Source organism: Pongo abelii, chromosome 23 (assembly GCF_028885655.2).
Source record: "Pongo abelii isolate AG06213 chromosome 23, NHGRI_mPonAbe1-v2.0_pri, whole genome shotgun sequence".
NCBI classification, from domain to species: Eukaryota; Metazoa; Chordata; class Mammalia; order Primates; family Hominidae; genus Pongo; species Pongo abelii.
Window position 1 is genome coordinate 34,680,084 of NC_085929.1, and position 21,522 is coordinate 34,701,605.

General features: G+C 36.0%; 1 protein-coding gene across 6 annotated transcripts in view; it reads right to left on the minus strand.

Annotated features, from left to right (window-relative positions):
• TTC28 (tetratricopeptide repeat domain 28) overlaps positions 1-21,522 on the minus strand; it is a 741,686-nt gene that overhangs the window by 318,984 nt on the left and 401,180 nt on the right. For all 6 annotated transcript variants that reach the window (XM_054543701.2, XM_063723011.1, XM_024239653.3 and 3 more), the window contains 2 exons: positions 21,239-21,511; positions 19,849-19,979 (listed from right to left, as the gene is read on the minus strand). In XM_054543701.2, coding sequence (XP_054399676.2) covers positions 19,849-19,979; positions 21,239-21,511 — 404 coding nt within the window. The remainder of the gene's footprint in view (positions 1-19,848; positions 19,980-21,238; positions 21,512-21,522) is intronic.

Consider the following 21,522-nt stretch of genomic DNA (forward strand, 5'->3'; position numbering starts at 1 on the left):
CTACCTGACTGATTTGGATTCAGGAGAAAGATGGATCTGAATTAGTAATAAGATTTGATTAGATAGATGGGTAGAGTTATGCTACTGCCAAATATATACAGTAACTATTAACAGAACTTCTCTAATGGCTTTCTTGGCTAGGGGAAGAGATTAGGGATGATAGTCATGGCAGCAACTGCTGTGGCAGCTAAAACTTACTGTCTACATGCTTTATGCTAAACACTGTGCTAAATACTTTATTGCAGATTACCCATTTTATGGATTAGGAGACTCAGGCTTAAAGAAGTTTAATAACTTACCTAAGATCACAAAACTAGATTAAGTGTCAGACTGAGGACTCAACCAAAGTCTATTTGATCTTAACTATGATCTTAACCACATTCTGCTTATAAATTCTGATCAACATAGTTAACTCCTTATATGTCTAATATTTCTGGAGAATCTATGAATACTTATTAAAATACTTAATAAAATACTTAAATTATATTAGTATTTTATTCATCCTGTAATCATTTTTAGCTTCTTGATTTGCCTAGGCAAGCCTCCTAAAAAATAGTTAAAAGGTAAAATTTAGACTCAATCAATTACCACAAATTCTAACTAAAATCAGTAAAATTAATTAGTGAAGTGTTATCAGAGACTAAAATAATTTAAAAAATTTAGAAAGTTCTTGCCACTCTCAATCTCTATTTTCCAAGAATGGGTGAAAGACATGTTCTAACACACCTCCAAAAAGCAACGGACACCTGGTTAGCGAGTCTGCAGAAGAATATGTATTATGAAATAAAAGCAATAAGCAATTCAATGGTGATTTCTTTGCAATGTGATTTCCTTGTAGAAAAGGAGAACTTTGGGATTCATATATGTTGCATGGTAATTAGAGAAAAGTACCTTTATTCAGGGAGAATAAAAGATTCTGATTACTGCTTAGAAAACAGACTGTTTTTAGTGAGCTAAAACTGAAATAAGAAAGGATTCCTAATTTGGATCATCTGTATCAGTGAATGGGAAGGGCATTGTTCTACAAACTATTTTAATCAGATTTTAATTATTCTAAGCCACAATGACAAAAATTAAACAAACCTCAGTGATGGTTTTACAAAATTAAAAAGGACTGTAGGAAATTATCATTTCTGTTGTTTTGTTTTGGAAATTATCTTTCTAAAAACTGGACACACGGTAGATTTTGTTTCAGCAAGGATAACTCCTTTGTATCAATCATATTCCAAGTAGCTAGCAGAACATATTTCACGTTATCTTAGAAAACCATAAGTATAACACTTATTATTAGCTGTGTAATGTTATGAAAAATCATCCATTCTCTTTAAACTTTAGTTTTCTCATCTACAAAACAGAAAAACTACCATTAATTTGCTTCAGTTTCTCCAATCTGGCCCCGAGGATCCCAAAGTTAAAAATCAGGAAAGTGCAAGCTTACCTAGCAGCTGTTCTGGTGGGGCAGGCTGCCACCCATTATACCAGAATGACAGCATCTTAGCCGCAAAAATCACACTCAGCCTTACAGATTGTCATTAGTATCTTTAGGAACAATACCACTCAAACTCCTCTCAGTCCCTGAATGATGCTGCAGACTCTGGTATGTCAGGTTATATGTTTCTCAGTCTTTTAATTTTGGTTCTTTATGCTTAACTCTTAGCTATTGGTTCAATCTACAGTCCCTAATATGGGTGTAGCATATGCATTATCAAGCAGAAGGCTTTTGGTATATCTCAGGAAGCCTGTTTCTCTGGGAAACTACTGAATTATATCAAACTACATAAAAATCCACTCCTGAAATCCAAATACCTGCTCTGGGTTTTTGTGGGAATGACATGAAATAATGTACACAAAAATGAGAAATCTATTTGTCAATGGTAAATATTAATCACATGCAAATCATCCATTATCAATGGTAATCACTATTTTAAATGACTAGGATCCAGTTAACATTCTATAAATTGTATCATTATGGGTAAAATAATTAATGTAGGATCTTTAGAAGTCCTAAAATTATGACAAAAGAAAACTACTTTTAGATATAACAAATTGAAGCAAGTCACTTGATGATGGTCAAATCATATCATTCCTACAGGCTTCCTATTTTTCAGGATAAAATTAGAGGGTCAGCCCTGGTGATTTCTATTAAATTGCATAAAGTACTTTCTCCATGGGACCTATATCTCATTCTCTGCTTCATCTTAGCACTTTCTTGCAAGAGAGAGGTGACTCCCCACGGCAGATGCTGTAAGAAAAGGCTCTGGCCATACAAATCAAAAAGCACTGCCACCATTGCTAAAGCAAAGAAAGACAATGAGTCTGCCACCTCCTCCGTCCACTCATGCCACCCAAACTGCACTTGTAGGATAACATGCACTTCATTGATTTTGGACATCTAGTTGAACCGGGTTTCAGCCATATATGAACATGTTGTTGTGATATCGTTCTAGGATATGCGGGGTACGTACAGCCAGGAAAGAGATGGGAATTGTGAAGTGGTTTTGTTTTCATGGCATAGGGAGGCAGAGCCAGGGCTACCCAGTGAAATTTCTTCCACATGGGTCAGCTCTCATCAAGAATTCAAATCACTAGAATTATTGCTCATCCTTCTTTCACTACCAAGACTTTTATTTTTTATTTTTTCTAAAATTTTATTGTGAAAATTTACAAAGATACAGTCAAAAGAACTGTACAGTGAATAACACAATCCATAGTAAGATTCTACAACTCCTAACATTTTGCTAAATGTGCTTTATAACATATCTATATATCTTTTCATCAATCTGTTTTTTTGATACAATTTAAAGTAAGTTTTAGACATTAGTATAGTTTACCCCTAAATACTTCAGCATGTATATCACTATTTATATTTTCAGATAAAATTTATAAATAATAAAATGCACAACTTTTAAATATACCATTTGATGACGTTCTGTTTGTTTGTTTTTTAAACAGAGTCTTTCTCTGTCACCCAGGCTGGAGTGCAATGGTGAAATCTTGGCTCACTGCAACGTCCTCTTCCTGAGTTCAAGCGATTCTCCTGCCACAGCCTCCTAAGTAGCTGGGATTACAGGCATGTGCCACCACGCCTGGCTAATTTTTTGTATTTTTAGTAGAGTCAGGGTTTCACCATGTTGTCCAGGCTGGTCTCGAACTTCTGATCTTGTGACCCACCAACCTGGGCCTCCCAAAGTGCTGGGATTACAGGCGTGAGACACCACAACCGGCCCATTTGATGAGTTTTGACACACACATACACCTAGGTAACCCAAACACATATTAAGAGATGAAACATTCCCATCGCCATATAAAGTACCCGTATATCCCTTCCTAGTCAAACCTGTCCTCACCTCCGCTCCCAAAGACAACCACTGATCTGACTGTTTTCACTACGGATTAGTTTTACCTGTTCTAGAATTTCTTATTAATGGAATTATAAAGTATGTCCTCTTTTGGTATCTGATTTCTTTCACACAGTCTAATGTTTTGGAGATTTATTCCTGTTGCTACATATATTTTAAAATACACAGTTTTTACATCCATTCTTCCATTGAGAAACACTTGGGCTATTTTCAGATTTTGCTATTATGAGTAAAACTGCCATAAACATTCTTATACAAGCCATTTTATGGACACATGTTTTCAATTCTCTGGAGTAAATATCTAGCAGCAGACTTGCTGGCCACAGGGTTAGTGTATGTTTAGACTTTAAAGAAATGCAAGACTTTTTCCAACATAGTTGTACCATTTCATGCTCCCAACAACAACATATAAGAATTAAATATAATACATAGATGTATGCTGTAAATCCTACAATTCAATTGTATACTTTTTGCTTCAATTAGCCATATGCATTTTTTAAAAATTAAAAAAGAAAAAAGTAAAAAAAAAAATTTTTTTTTTTGAGATGGAGTTTTGCTCTTGTTGCCCAGGCTGGAGTGCAATGGCGCGATCTTGGCTCACTGCAACCTCCACCTCCACCTCCGCCTCCTGGGTTCAAGCGATTCTCCTGCCTCAGCCTCCCAAGTAGCTGGGGTTACAGGTATGCACCACCATGCCCGGCTAATTTTGTATTTTTAATAGAGATGTGGTTTCACCATGTTGGTCAGGCTGGTCTCGAACTCCTGACCTCATGTGATCCACCTGCCTTGGCCTCCCAGAGTGCTGGGATTACAGGCAAGAGCCAACGCGCCCGGCCAAGAAATCTTTTATATTTACCAACATACTTATTATTATCTCTGCAGTTTCTCCTTTTTTTCCCTTGTAGGTCTGGGTTTCCATTTGATGTCATTTTCCTTCAGAATGGAAAATCTTCCTTTAGCATTTCTTATAGCACAGGTCTGTTGATAATTTTCTTGGTTTTCCCTATTTTTAAATGTTTTTATTTTGTCTTCACTCTTGAAAATTATTTCTGCTGATTATTGAATTCTGAGGTTGACACATTTTTTTTTCTTTCAGCACGTTGAAGATTTTCTCCCACTGTCTTCTGGTGGTCTCCATTATTTCTGATAAGAAATCGGCCATCATCTGTATTATTGCTCCCCCTCTATCTAATGTGTCATTTTTCTCTGGTTGCTTTCAAGATTTTCTCTTTATACTTGGTTTATAGTAGAATATAAAACATTTAGGTATTGTTCTCTTTGTATTTATGCTGTTTGAGAGTAGCTGAGGTGTTAGAATCTGTAAATTTATTTTTTACTAAATTTGGGGAAAATTTTAGCCACTATTTCTACTAATGCTCTCTTTTGCATCATTATCTCTGTTTATCTTTTTGTAACGTGTATATAATTATACATATGTAAGACCATTTGATATTGTCCCATAAGACACTGAGGCTCTTTTTATTCTTTTTAATCTATTTTCTCTCTGATTTTCAGATTGGATACTTTCCATTGATCTGTCTTCAAGTTCATGTCTCTTTCTCTGTCATCTCTAATGTTTTATTAAGCCCATCAATGACTATTTGATTTTAAATATTATATTTTCCATTTTATTTTCTTATAGTTTCTATTTCTCTGTTGAGATTTCCTATCTACTCATTATAAGCATATTTTATGTATTTGGACATAGTTACAGTAACTTTTAAAACTCTTTTCTATTAATTTCAACATCTGGGTTATCTTGGGGCTGGTTTCACTGAATGTCTTTTTTCTTTAGTATGAGTCATATTTTCCTGTTTCTTCATATGTCTAACAACTTTGGACTACATCCTGGACATTGTGAATGATACACTGTATACACTTGAAATTTTGTTATATTATTCTATACAATATCAACTTTTCTGTTTCAGCAGTTAACCCTGATGAACTCAAACACCCAACTGTTTCTCCTGAAGTGGGCAGCAGGTGAAATCTCTATTTAGTTCTTCCAGCCTTACCTGAGTTGCTTGGAATCTGTCCTCATATGCCTAGGAGCTACCTAGAGATCTGATCAGAGTTTATACATAGAATTTGGGACTCCCCTACACGGCTCTCCCCTTTACAGGATTTCCCACCTCACTTTCTGGTTGTTTTTGTGGCCCATACTCTGCCCTCTGATTCCTCAATCAATAAGGCTACAAGTTTCTATATAATTTTAATAGCACTGTGAGGACTGGGGCCTACACTCTTACGAAACCAAACAAAAAATATAAAACCAAGGAATTCACTCAGTGTTATTCTCTTTTTCCAAGTGTTAATTCTCTTCCAGTTTCTGCCTGTTTGGTTATTCTCTAGTACCCTCATATAGCTGTTTGTTTTATATTTTGCCCACAGTTTATAATTGTTATGTGGCTGTGCTGATATGAGCGACTTTGCCAGAAGCAGAATCTTCTCTCTTTCCTTTGTGTAGCTACAGGGGATAAAAATGATCCTAATATAAATAGCATATACTATATAAAAATGAAAATAGTCTATGATTCATATTGCTGCACTTTTTGTCTTCTGATTAAAGAGTCAATGTACAAAAGACTCTGGAAGCACTATCCAATAGAATTTTCTAAGATGATAAAAAAAATTTTCTGTGCTGTCGAATATGGCCGCTACTAGCCACATTAGTCTATTTTTGCACTTAAAATGTGGTTATTGTGATTGAGAAACCAAATTTTTTACTTTATTTAATTTAATATAACCACATGTGGCTAACAGCTACTATACTGAGCAATCCAGCTCTAACAATCATGTAATCTGGTCTTCCTGTTTTACAGGTGATGAACTAGCAGCCCAAAGAGCTTCCACAAGAGGTCTATCCATGTATACATATGTAACTAACCTGCACATTGCGCACATGTACCCTAAAACCTAAAGTATAATAATAATAAATAAATTTTAAAAAAAAGAAGGCCTCTAGTGGCAAAACCAGGATTTGAATTTAGATCTCCTAATTCCTAATCTCAAGTTGCTTCTACTCTACATATGAAGAAACTACAAAATGTTATGACTGAAAGAGGAGAATGAAAAATATAATAGATGGAGTGACGATAAAGTAGAACTTTGAAAATTACAGTTGGAAAAGATGAAACAGCTGAGGGCAGAATGATTTCCAAACATTATCATACATTACACATATATATACATATATTCCCTGCGTGTACAATTTCTTTTGAGGTGGTAATTATTTTATCAGCAGAAGAAAAATAGCTTTTTATAACTCACTACAGGCCCAAAAAGTCAGACTCAGCCGATTTATAATACAAAGTACAAAGAACACAATCAAGAAATTGATGTCCTGTCTCCACTCTTCACAAGCATTTCCAAGTCCTACAGTCTTCAGTGATTTGAGAGTTACTGTTTAGCAATCCTATTTGTTTCTCAAAAGCCTGTAAGATACACACCCCAGAAAAGTTGCCAAGCCTTCCCCTCATGAACTTAATACTCCCTAAGAGGATTTGTTTCTCTGCTAAAATGGAATGCTTTTACCTTTTAACCCACTCTCCTGTACTATTAGAAGTAAAATAATTACCTCAACTACATTCTTTCTCTCTTACACACACACACACACACACACCCCCCACAAGCCTTTGTATGGATTTCATATTAGCATTATTGCAAATTATATAATAAAACACATAGTGTAGAAAATGTCTGCAAAAAGGTCCAAGAAAAATAGCACTGTTTTCAGAGAAAGTGCTGTGGTCAGGATGATGTCATCAAAAATCATCTAATTAATTTCCTGTAGCTACATCCTAAAGGAAATCCAGAAGGCTCAATTTTCTCACAAAGTCAAATAGTCTTTTCTTTTGGTCAGTAACTGTTCATGCAAACCCACAGGTGTCAAATTGATAATGATTATGATTCACCTTTATTCTTCACAATCACAAAAAATGAAATTTCATTTTAAAAGATTTTTCATGTGAAAGGCATCATCAGAATATAAAAAATATCCTTTATTTTAGAGATAGGGTCTCACCATGTTGCTCAGACAGACCTTGAACTCCTGGTCAAGCAATCCTCTCACCTTAGCCTCCCAAGTAGTTGAGACTATAGGTGCATGCCACTACATCTCATTGGAAGTATCCTTATTGAATGTGAATTTTAGATTTTAGTTACTAGGAGCAAAGTAACTGCAGAAATGACCAGATGGTTAAAGTGAGTTGGTATTTACTACTTGGCTTTATATGATAACTTCTCCAGCTCTGAGTAAAATAAAGATTATCACTCATAAGAACCAAGGAGAGAAGAGCACTTTTTACCTACTACCACCCTCAATATTCTTCCTCCAAACCAACAGGCATTTATCATGACTGGCCTGGAATACCATAGGAGGTTTGCCAGGAGATGTGAGCTCCTCAAAGGCAAGAATGATGGCATATTCATCTTTATATCCAAAGGCATTACAGCACCTGGTACATAGTAAGCACAAGCATGTTGAATGGATAAATGGATGAGATTATTAAAATAAATAAACTGTGCCCCTTTCCCACCAGAAGCTCCCAATTCTACAGTGGGGGGAAGAACACCATTACAAACAAATATATGGGAAGTGCTGTAACTAAGGGATCACCGAGGGCCACAGTTTGTCAATCCAGTTGAAAAAACAAACTAACAGATTGATATCAAGTGCTAAGGTGTTTAGAGCACCCTTTCTGGTAAGCAATTTGGGTAAATCTTTTAATTTAAAATATGTATTGGATATGACACCGAAAGCATAGATAACAAAAGAAAAAATAAGCAAATGAGACTACATCAAACAAAAAGCTTCTGCACCGCAAAAGAAAACAATCAACAAAATGAAAAGGCAATCTACGGAATGGCAGAAAATTTATAAAATACATATTAGATAAGGGAATTCATACAACTCAATTGCAAAAATAAAAATAAAAATAACCCAATTAAAAAAAAGCAAAGGACCTGAATAACATTGTTACAAAGAACACATATAAATAGCCAACGGGATTATGAAAAAGTGTTAAAACATCACTAATCAATGAAATGCAAAACAAAACGATCATAAGATATCACCTCATAGCTCTTATGATGGCTATTATCAAAAACAAGAGAGATAACAATTGTTTGCAAGGGTGTGCAGAAAAGAAAATGCTTGTGTACTGTTGGTAGGAATGTAAATTGATACAGCCATTAAGAAAAATAATATAGACATTCCTCAAAAAATTAAAAAACAGCTACATTATGATCCAGCAATTCTACTTCTGAATATATATCCAAAGCAAATGAAATCAATGTCGAAGACATGTCTGAACTCTGTTCACTGCAGCATTATTCACAATAGCCAAGATATGGAAACAACCTAAGCGTCAGATGAATGGATTCAGAAAACAGAGTGTGTGTGTGTGTGTGTTTGTGTGTGTACAGACACACATACATATACACATACATACAAAAATATATGTACAATGAAATATTATTCAGCCATAAAAGGAAATCCTGCCATTTGTGAGACAGCAGAGACAACTCTGAAGAACATTATGCTAAGTGAAATAAGCCAGAAACAGAAAGACAAATACTGTATGATTTTACTTACATGGAATTCCACTTATATATGAAACTTTTAAAAAGTCAAAGTCATAGAAGCAGAGAGTAGAACAGTGGTTGCCAGGGCTTGGGGTGAGGGAAATGGGGAGATGTTGGTCAAAGAGTACAAACCTTCAGTTATAAGACGAATAAGTTCTGGGGACTCTAACACACAGTATGGTGACTATAGTTAATAATACTCTATTGTTTACTTAAAATTTGCTGAAAGAATGGATCTTCAGTGTCTTCACCACCCCCAACTCATACAAACGATAACTAAGTACAATACTTAATTGTTAATCAATTTGATTGTGGTCATTTCACAATGTATACATACATAAAACAATTACATTGTACACCTTGAATACATATAATTTATATTCAGCAATTATACTTCAATAAGGCTGAATAAAATGTTTTAAATAATATAATGTGTAAGACACCTGTTGACCCAGCAATCCCACTTCTCAGATGCTATTCTAGTTCTAAGTGTATACAAAGAGACTTATATATGGTTTTTTACTGCAACCATGTTTGTAATGGCAAGAAAACAACAACAACAACAAAACCCAAACAACTCCCTGAATTTCAACAGTGGATGAATGGCACACCCATAATACATACTAGCACACAGTACAAAACAATGTAGTTGATCCATGTGTGCTCACATTAAAAGAGGTTCAAGATTATTATTATTTTTTTTTTTTTTGAGACAGAATCTCACTCTGTCACCCAGGCTGGAGTGCAGTGGCGTGATCTCGGCTCACCACAAGCTCTGCCTCCCGGGTTCACGCCATTCTCCTGCCTCAGCCTCCAGAGGTTCAAGATTATTAAGTAACAAAAAATCATTTGGAGAACAATACCACATTCCCATTTATGAAAAATAAAACAATACATTTTTAGACATGTATATTTAAATCCATAGAAAATGGGCTACCACCCCACTAACAGAAAAATAATAAAAGCCACAAATATAATTTAAACTTTCTAGTAATCCATAAAAATGTAGAAAGTAAAATTAACCTTAATAACACATTTGAATACAATGTAGTCAAAATATTATCACTATATTAAACAATATAAGAAATTAATGAGATACTTTACATTGTTCATTCTAAGCGTTGAAGTCCAGAGCGTATTCTACATTTACAGCACATCTCAATTAAAACTACCCACATTTTAAATGCTCAATAGCCACATGTGGAAGTAGCTACCACAATGAGCAGTATAAATCTAGGAGAATACATTTCAAACTGCTAACAGTGGTTACTTCTGGAAAAGACAGTTTTTAAATCTTTTACATCAATAACTAACTCATACATTACTTATGTAATGATAAAACTATAACAATAAAAAAACAAGTAGTATGGGAATACAGATGGCTGAGCAAATAACACTGTCCCCAGGGTTGCTGAATATCTGGATCAAGGAAGGGAACCAGGGAAAAATAAAATTTAAAAATACCATTTACAATAGTGAGGATGCACACACACACATATACACACACACACACACACACACACACACACAAAACCTAAGGATAAAATTAAGAAATGATATGCAATAGTTCTACACTGAAAAGAATAAAACACTGTTGGAAGAAATTCTACAAGGCCTAAATTAATGGAAAAATATACCATGTTTATGGAATGTAAGATTAAAATATATTTATAGATTCAATGCTAACCCAGTCAAAATTCCAGCAAGATGTTTAAGCAGAGGAAAGGAGAACTGACAAGCTAATTCTAAGACATACATATATGTAAAGAACCTGAAATATCTTCAGCAATCTTGAAGTAGAACAAAGCTACAAAAATTACATTATCAAGTATCCAGACTCATTAAAAAGCTATAATAACTAAGAAATTTACTATTGTCATAAAGATAGACAAAATTATTAACAGAGCAGAGTCTTTATATGTATACCTTATATCTTACCTACGACAAAAGTAACATGCAGTACAGTCTCATGAATATAGAGTGCTGGGTCAATTGGATATCCATGTGGAGAAAAAACATGAACTTTAATTTCTACCTCAATGCAAACAAGTTAATTCCAAGTGGCAGTAAATCTAAATGCAATGACCTTGGGATATACAAACATTTTCTTAAACAAGTTACAAAAGGCCCTAACTAATAAACAAAAGTACTGATAAATTGGACTTAACTAACATTTAATATGATATTAGGTAGAGAAGATGAGAATTGAGAAAGAGAGCTTCAATGTAGCAGAAATGACAACTAAACCTGAAAAAGGAAAATGTTGCTAAGGAGTCAAAGATGAGGCCTTCTATGCAAAGAGACCAGAAAGAGCAAAGGTACAGAAGGGTAAAAGCAGAAGGCCAGTAGACTTGCATAAACAGATTAACAGGTGTACAATATACAGAGTAGTTGAAGAAAAGTAATAAGAAAAGGTTATGAAGGGGTTTGGACTTTATCTTGGGGGGAAAAGGAAGGTGTCAAAGGCTAAATTTAAGCAGGCTTTTTCTGATGATGTAATTCATGATCAGAATTGAATTTTAGAAGGATAACTCAAAGAGCTTATAAAAGATGGACTAGATCAAGAAGAAACTAGAATCAGGACAGGGTTAAAACAGGGCTTCATAAATTAGAATATTTATACACCCCAGTGTGACAAGAGGTATGCAAAGCTATCTAATAAAATCTACAGCACTTTTTCAAGGAGTATCTTGTTTACTTGAATATTTAGGGAAAAACAACTTCACACTAAAACAAACACTGATATAATGTAGTCATATGCAATATTCATATGAGTAAATAATGATGACAATAACATCAATAATAACAATAGCATCCCTTTTGCATCCTAATTATGTCTAAGGCACTATCCTCATCAAGCACTTTATATGAACTAATTTAATTCTCACAACAATAAGCAAAATAGATCACTTTTTGATCTAAGCAAAATAGCAATAAGCAAAAAATAGATCTAAGCAAAAAATAGCAATAAGCAAAAAACAGATCTAAGCAATAAGCAAAATAGATCACTATTAGAATCACTTCCTCCATTAAACTACACATACAGAGTTATGTGCTCAGATGTGTGTTTCCATATACCTTTTTCTTTTTACTTTTTAAATTTTGTAATTAAGGTTTAACAACTCTTTACATTGCTGATGATATAACTTGGTATAACCACTTTGGAAAACTGGCAAAAACTTCCTAAATCTAAACATCATATGTATGACCAAATACCTAACAGAAATAAGTGCTGATGCTCATCAAAAGATATTCACAAAAATTTTATAGCAGCATTTTTATAACAGCCCCAAACTGGAAACAACTCATGATTCCATCAGTACACTTAAAAGAGTTATACGGGCTGGGCGCGGTGGCTCATGCCTGTAATCCCAGCACTTTGGGAGGCTGAGGCAGGCGGATCACGAGGTCAGGATATCAAGACCATCCTGGCTAACTAACACAGTGAAACCTCGTCTCCACTAAAAAATACAAAAAAAAAAAAATAGCCAGGCGTGGTGGCGGGTGCCTGTAGTCCCAGCTACTCGGGAGGCTGAGGCAGGAGAATGGCTTGAACCCAGAAGGCGGAGCTTGCAGTGAGCCGACATCACACTACTGCACTACAGCCTGGGCGACAGAGTGAGACTCCGTTTCAAAAAAAAAAAAAAAAAAGCTATATAATTTTTAGGTCACATGGTAATAAATGGCAGAGCCAAAATTCAAGCCCAAGTTTGTTGAATATCTAATTTCACACTCTCAACCACTATCCTATATTGGAAAGAAATTATCTACTCACGGCAGCAGCTTCAGACTTTGCTCATAGGCCCAAGTAGTATACATCCTTTCTCCTCCACTTGCATAAGAATATCTATTAAAAGCTGTGAAAAGTTCTTAGAGGAGGGTACTGCAACAGTCTAGGTAAAAGAGATGGGAGGAGGCAGGAAAGAGATTTCTAATACAGAAGAAGAGAATCGAGTAACTAAGCAAATATGAGAGTGAGGGGAGGAGGTAGTTTGGGCAACAGGACAGTGGTGAATGCAGAAATAGGCACAGATTGAGGGCTCAGTCAACAGAGTTGAAGGTATTTATCCAGGAGGCAGGTGGGTAGAGAGTATGAAGCTCAAGAGACAAATTAGACTGATAAAAAATACTTTGGAGTTACCAGCATATTTGTATATCAGATTTCCTGAATAGAGAACACTATCTCTAATCCTATGTAATTTATGTACTCTTCTGACAATTCATATTAACTCATAGGAAGGCCTCTGTGGGCAATTAAAATTAATTTTGAAACCATTAAAGTAGACAGAAAGTTAGTCAGAATAAAAAAATCCTGTGGAGAAGATACCACCTCCCCTATTAAGTATCTGAGAGCAACAGTAGAAAAGAAAACCTATTAAGCTATGCATTGGTGTGCCTGTAGTCCCAGCCACTCAGGGGGCTGAGGCAGGAGGACAGGAGTTTAAGGCCACAGTGCACTATGATCACACTTGTGAACAGCCACTGCACTACAGCCTGAGCAATGTAGCAAGACCTCTGTCTTTAAAAAACAATAAAATTTAAAAAAAATTTTTTTTTGGCCAAGCACAGTGGCTCATGCCTGTAATTCCAACACTTTGGGAGGCCGAGGCGGGTGGATCATCTGAGATCAGGAGTTCGAGACCAGCCTGGCCAAAACAGTGAAACCCCATCTCTACTAAAAATAAAAATTAGCTGGGCGTGGTGGTGCGCAACTGTAATCCCAGCTACTTGGGAGGCTGAGGCAGGAGAATCGCTTGAACCTGGGAGATAGAGGTTGCAGTGAGCCGAGATCGCGCCATTGCACTCCAGCCTAGGCGACGGAGCGAGACCCCATCTCAAAAAAAAAAAATTTTTTTTTAAAGAAAACCTATTGCTTTTTAAAGGTAGGCAGACAAACTACTTTCAGGCTGCTATCTAGCTACTTTGGAAAATCCTAAAACTTATTATAGCCAAAGATGCATGAGGTAGAAAGATGCAGTTTAGTATCCTTCCCACGCATAGCATTTACAGTATTAATTTTTGCTTCAAAAGGAAGTTTACTGTATTTTACTTCACTATCAAAATGATGCAAAAGGGCAAACAAGGTATAATATAGGATCACAGGTACAATGTAAGAATAGGATAATCATAAAATCTGTATTGCCTGAACTTATAAAAAACTTATATAAAACTTATATAAAATTGAAGATGGTAAGACTGCTGCTTGGGAGTGTTCTAAACGATCTAATTAGTGCAATAATTAAGAGGAAAAAATAGGAGTGTAACATAAGAACAGAGATGTACAAAATTATCATTATCTTCAAATAATTTGTATTACAAGAGAATCAACAAAAAATTATGCACTAATATAATTTTCATATGATAATTTTCATGACAAAACATGCAAGATGAACACCCTTCCTACATACCATCAAAAATTATTTTTTTAAAAAATCACAATGAGGGCCTGGCGTGGTCGCTCATGCCTATAATCCCAGCACTTTGGGAGGCCAAGGTGAGGGAATTGCTTGAGCCAGGACTTCGAGACCAACCTAGACAACATAGTGAGACCTTGCTCTACAAAAATTTTTTTCAAATTAGCCAGGCATGGTGGCATGCGCCCGTAGTCTCAGCTACTTGGGAGGGAGGATCAATTGAGACCAGGAGGTCAAGGCTGCAGTGAGCCATGATTGTACCACTGCACTCCAGCCTGAGTGACCCTGTCTCAAAACACACACACACACACACACAATGAAAAAATATCTCATTTCCAATAAGATACATGAAGTGTATAGGAAAAGAAAATCTCCCTAAAAGTGTAGATCAGTGAGGGGACATGTAAGAATAAATGGAGAGACAGACCAGGCAACTAAATGGAAGACTAACTATTGAAAATACATCAATTTATTCATAAGTAATATGTAAATTCAATACAATTCCAATAGACACCCCAATGAATGATTCTCTAAAATCTAACAAAATGATTTTAAAGTTCATTTATGGGGCAAGGGGACAAGAATATCCTAGACATTAAAAAAAAAGAATAATGGTATAGGACTTCTCTAGCAAATACAATGTATTATAGGGCAATAATAATTAAACCTGTGTGTTATTCGAACACAAAGTGCCTAACAGCTCAGTGGGATGACACAGCAATGCCCAGAATCAGACCAATACAAAATAACCAATACCACTATAGAAGAAAACAGGTTAAGAGTATTAAAGTTCTTTATAAAGGAAATATAAACATAAAGCTCTTTATAAAAGAAATTTTAAAAAACAGTTGACCCAAGTAGTGATCAAAGAAATGCAAATTAAAACAATAAGATATTACCTTTTTCTTAACCTATTAAATTGACTTTTGGTTTTAATATTAATGTCCAGTGTTGGCCAGGGCAGGGAAATGAAACCTCTGATACATTGCTGATAGGCCTGAAACAGATGCAGCTTTCCTGGGAGCAATCAGTAATAAGTATAAGAAGCCTTACTATGTTTATTCCAAACCAGCCCACTTCTAATAATTTAACTAAAGGAATGATAAAAGATGTGTTTAAAGATTTACCTACAAGGATATTTTTCCAGATTTTATAATACCAAAACTTTTGAAACAACCTAAATATATAACAGTAAGAAAATAGATGAAATGAATTATGAGAAAGTCATAAGAATTTCAGTAGAACACTTAATAAAATGAAGAAATGTGTTATAAGTGGAAAAACATAAGTGCAAAAAATTATAAAACAGCACTCCAAGAGGATTTCCATTTTGGTTTCAATAAATATAAACAATTATAATTACAAATATGACTAAAAGAGCATACCAAAAATATTAACAGTATGATAGGCTTATAATTAGTTATTTTCATGCAATTGTTATGTAATTGGATAAAACTAATAAATATTAACTTTTTTTTTTTTTTTTTTGGAGACAGGGTCTCTCTCTCTCTTGCCCAGACTGGAATACAGTGGTGTGAACTTGGCCCACTGCAACCTTGGCTTCCCGGGCTCAAGCAATCCTCTCACCTCAGCCTCCTGAGTAGCTGGGATTACAGGCATGTGTCACCACACCCAACTAATTTCTGTATTTTTTGCAGAGACGGGGTTTCACTATGTTGCCCAAGCTGGTCTCAAATTACTGGGCTCCAGTAATCTGCCCACCTCGGCCTCCAACTCCTGGGCTCAAGCAATCCGCCCACCTTGGCCTCCCAAAGAGCTGGGATTATAGGCATGAGCCACTGTACCCAACACTATACTAACTTTTATGAAAAACAAGATTCTGTGACTATATTGAATAGGACTGTGGTAAATATCTGGTTTTTGCTAAAGCCATGAACTCTCTTATCACTCAGCAAAACATGACTGATATGCTAACCAGAGCTTAGGATCACATTCCAAGTTTCACCTGTTTCACAAAGCTTCCTCAAGTTTATATCAGTCTCTGCCCCTCTAGAATTCCAGAATTTCAGCAGTGATTAAGACAGCATTCATCATTTATTGCTGAAACAATGTTTTAATATTTTCATGTATTAAAGCTTGCCTCAAAAAGAAAGTAAGTCCCTCAAAGGGAGTAACCCCACACCACACTACCCAGACCTTGAACCCTAAGCACAGTATTAGGTGCCTTATGAGAAGACATCACACTTAACTGAATTAAATCTCAGAATGGCCAACTAAAACCCTGAACCTAGATAAAATACATATTGCTGAAATAGTTCCCTTTAGATATTTTGTACATTCCTGTAAGTTCTAAACCAATATTAACTCCAGTCTTAACAATTGGTGGCTGGTTTCAGGGATACAGGGATAAAGATTTCCAGTAAAACATGGGCAGGTAAGAAGCAGCACTCAAAAACAACCTTAAAAATTAAAGAAATGCTCTTGTTCACTGCAGCATTATTCACAATAACCAAGATATGGAAACAACCTAAGTATCTATCAAGAAATGAAAGTGTAAAGGAGTTATAGCTCACACACACAGACACAAACATATATTGGAATGTTATTCAGACTTAAAAAAGAAGGAAATCCTGACATTTGCAACAACATGAATGAACTTGGAGAATATCATGTTAAGTGAAATAGGCCAGACACAGAAAGAAAATTACTACATGATCTCACTTATATATGGAGTCTAAAATAGCTGAATTCATGCAAGCAGAGCATGGACAGAATGGTGGTTACCAGCGGGGGTTGAGGGAGAGGAATGGGGAAATGTTGGTTAAAGGGTATACAGTTTCAGTTATGTAGGATAAATAAGTTCTAGAGCTCTAATGTATACCAGGAAGCTACAGTTAATAAATCATATTGTATACTTAAAATTTGCTAAAAGATTAGATCTGAAATGTTCCCCCCACCCAACAGAAAGTTAAAAAGAATTACTGAATGCATACTATGTATCAGATACAGGAAATAAATTTATGAATAAAAAACTAAGAAAAATACATTAATTTCTCATGAAAATGAATGGTACTTTATAATTCCAGAAGCAAACACAATAGAAGAAACACAGTAGGAAAAGGGAAAATTCCATAGGTCAGTCAAGGAATCAGATAAACATGCTTGAGCAACATCAAGCAGGAGCATGGGCTAAACAGGAGGAACAACTCAGGAGGCCTCTGCAATAGTTGAGCTATCTATGGCTGACAACCCAAATGGGCCACTGTGAAAAGGGAATGGCCAGAAGAGGTTGATTATTAAACTCTTAATAATCAGAAACTTTGAGGAGAATATTATTAAGCTTAGAAAAGGAATGTGGTAGCTGGACATACTCTCCTCACATAAGGGAAAAAAGAAATTCTCCTCAGTGGGAATTTTAAATCAGCCCTGGAGTCTATTACTTATACATAAGGAGAATATCCCAATAGGCAGGCTTGTGCTACTGCAGTAGCGGCTATGCAAAGGGCAATTTTGGAAGGGCTTAGTTAGAAGTGACTGTGGTAGGTGGCAAACCTAAGATGTGTAGGTTTGGGGAAGGAATGGGTACCAGTATTACTTCAGGGTCCCTTCTATCCTCATAATTCAATGATTTCTTAATAACATATTGTACAGCAGAGGTTATAAAACATGACATAAATGACACTATTGAGAAGAGGGAAGGCAGAAAAATCTCATTCCTCCTGTTTAACATCTATAATATAACATCTATGATATCATAGAGAATGTCCTACAATGATATTTCTTTACCATTATGATTCAGATATCTTAAAAGTCTTTCTACCCTTTGTAGTAATTGGGCTAATACATACACCTTGAAGGTTAGGAAAAAAGAGTATAAATGCAGCTCTTGCCTTTTTTTTTTTTTTTCTTTTCCCCCAAGATGGAGTCTTGCTCTGTCACCCAGGCTGGAGTGCAGTGGCGCAATCTCAGCTCATTGCAACCTCCACTTCCCGGGTTGAGGCAATTCTCCTGCCTCAGCCTCCCAAGTAGCTGGGATTACAGGCACCCACCACCACGCCCGGCTAATTTTTGTATTTTAAGTAGAGACGGGGTTTCACCATGTTGGCCAGGCTGGTCTTCAACTCCTGACCTCATGATCCGCCTGCCTCAGCCTCCCAAAGTGCTGGGATTACAGGCGTCAGCCACCGTGCCTGACCAGCTCTTGACATATTTATAGCAATCTGTCCCTTCACTAAATGGACCTATCTGGGCAACTATGCTGTTTTAGTTCTTAAACCTGGCTCTCACTTCTTAATGCCATTAGTATATCTGTCTCTAGGAGTCTGATCTCTCATTTCACTCCCTGAACATCAAGAAATCAGATCATCTGGCTTATAAGAATTGTTTGTAATGTTAGTTATTTGGGCAATAACAAAAGTGTTCAGGTAACTCTCTAGAGAATAAAATTGCCCAAAGTCCATGGCCCTTCAATAGTCTGTTTTGGTGGCTTTCAAAGGCTTTTCTTCCCCAATTCCTTCCTAGTGCCTGACCATGTTCCTGAGACACGTAGTTGCTGGATCATTTAAACAATATAATTAATCTTTATAAGGTCCCATAGTAGAATTCTTAGATGTAAACATGACTAAACATATTTCTCAACACATAGATTGATTTATAAACTTATTGTTGCCTCTGCTATTAACCTTCTCTTCCCTATTAATAATATTATAATAAAAGCTATCATTTATGGAATTCCTTTGTGGAATGCCATTATGGAAATCCTGGCACCATGCTGGGCACTTTACATATATTATTTATAATCCTACCACAACTGTGTTTGGAATAAATAGAATAATCATTTCCTGAATAAGAAAACGGAGGAAAAAAAGAAGAGTTAAGTTATAACTACCCCCAAGATCCCACAGCCAGGAAGTACTGCAGCTGGGATTTAAATCTGGGCCTATCTGACACCAACCTCACCTTCTTTCCACTCTGCAGACAGTCTCTAATCATGTTACATCTACTGAATATTAACTCTTTGAGCATATTATAGTTCATCTCTTTAATAAAGACTATGATGATGTTTCTTTACCAGTATGATTCAGATATCTCAATCAAACTCAGTATGCTCCTGAGTTGAAAATCCACCAAAGCAACAATGTAAAGAGTTTGCGGTAATAATATCTGATCTAAAAAAACAATGTTTGCTTTTTACAATTTAATGAGTATGGCATAATGACATAGCTTTTTTCTAATTTTACATAAACTTATGCACATTTGAACATAATAAGAACAAAGCATCTGACAAAGCTGTTAGATCATGAGATCAAGAACAAAGTCTTATCTATTTCTATATATCCAAGGACTATGCTTGGATATATAGAACACTCAATTGTTGATGAAAAACAGAATCAGTAAGTCTCAAGTAATACTTTCTTCTGAAAGTAATATTTTAAGATACCTGAAACAGTTTGTTTTTTAACAGAAAATAGAGCTCCACATTTCCAAAAGAAAAAAAAATGTTTTTGATCTGCAGATAAACTTCCTACCTCTCGATCTTTGAGTTTCATGGCGAGTACCAACTGATGCCTGTGGTTAGTGAGAGCCTCCCGGTAATTTCCTTTGGAGAAGAATGCAGAGCCCAGATTCCCATGAGCTCGGCATTCTCCTGTCTGGTCACCTGGATTGAATTGAGAAAAAAAAAAAGATAAAATTTCTCTAAGTTATAATGTTATTTATAACATATAATGGTCATCTTAATTTAAGAGCCACAGATTTATTAGCTAAGATTTCACTTATCTTCTTTTAGAAAAGTATTTGTTTCTTCCACAAGACCCTATGTGGGGAGTTACTGTCCTAGAATTTAAATCTCTGGATAACAACTGCTATTATTGTCATAACATACAACTGCAGACAGGGACTTAGGTGTCTTGGAAACAAAAGGTTAAAGACCTTAACACAAACTAGCTGCTGTTTGAGTCCTCATTGCCCTGCTAATGACCTTTGATTCTAAACAACCATCAGCTTGTTGGTTCAGTCATTTGACTCCAAATCTACAAAAAAAAATCTTTACAAGTATGCTGGTGGTAGATGCACCATATCCCTTCTCTTACTCCAATCCTGTAAGTCCTTGAATAATCACCATAATGACCATCATAATCATAAGCCATACTTATTTTACAAATGAGAAAACTGGGTCACAGAGAGGTTAAGAAACTTGCCCCAAGTCACACAGCTAGTAAGTGGCAGAGCCAGGATTCTAAACCCAGTAGTCAGGCTCCACAGTATACACTCTTAACCTCTATACTATACTATCTCCTTCAACAAAATGATGATGCATCCTAATGAAGGAAAAAATTAAAACTAAGATGAAAGATTCACCCAACAATGTTATCATTTGACATATTTTGTAAGCCCAAATCTCTGAAGAGGGCAATGAGTATGTTATTCCACATCTCTCGGCCTTTTGGGAGTGCTGGCACCTTGTTATATGAGAAAACTGTAAAGACCTGAATAGTCTAAAACAGAGAATGTTCTAGAGGCACTCACTTTTTTTTTCTTTGTTTTATTTTTTGTTTAAGAGACAGGGTTTTGCTCTGTTGCCCAGGTTGGAGTGCAGTAGCATCATCATAGCTAAGTGTAACCTTGAATGCCTGGGCTCAAGCAATCCTCCCACCTCGGCCTCCAGAGTAGCTAAGACACAGGTACACCACACCCAGCTTTTTTTTTTTTTTTTTTTTTTTTTTTAGAAACAGGGTCTCACTATGTTGCCCATGGTGGTCTCAAATTCCTGGCCTTAAGCAATCCTCCCAAAGCACTGGGATTACAAGTGTGAGCAACCAGGCCACCACTTTTCATTGCACATTATTCTCATTCATGTCATGTTACTCAGCTTTCTTTGTTCCCTTTCTGCACTGAAATAGAGAAGCATCACTCTACCTAAGGTCTTGGCTACATCCAAGTCCTGCTGCATATATCCGGTGCTCTTCTCTGTATTTCCAAGAGACCAATAAGCACTGCTCAGGGCAGAGAAAACAGAACCTCTCAGTTTGAGGCTGCAGGTGCCAATCTTCAGTGCGGCTTCTAAGACAACCACAGAGGCCCCATGATGGCCAGCTGTCAGGAGTTCCTGCCCAACCACAGACACGACCACAAAGGGACTCTTGTCCAGTTTCATTTTCTGAAGCTGCTGATAAGTGGGCTCGAGGGAGTCTGAAAATAAA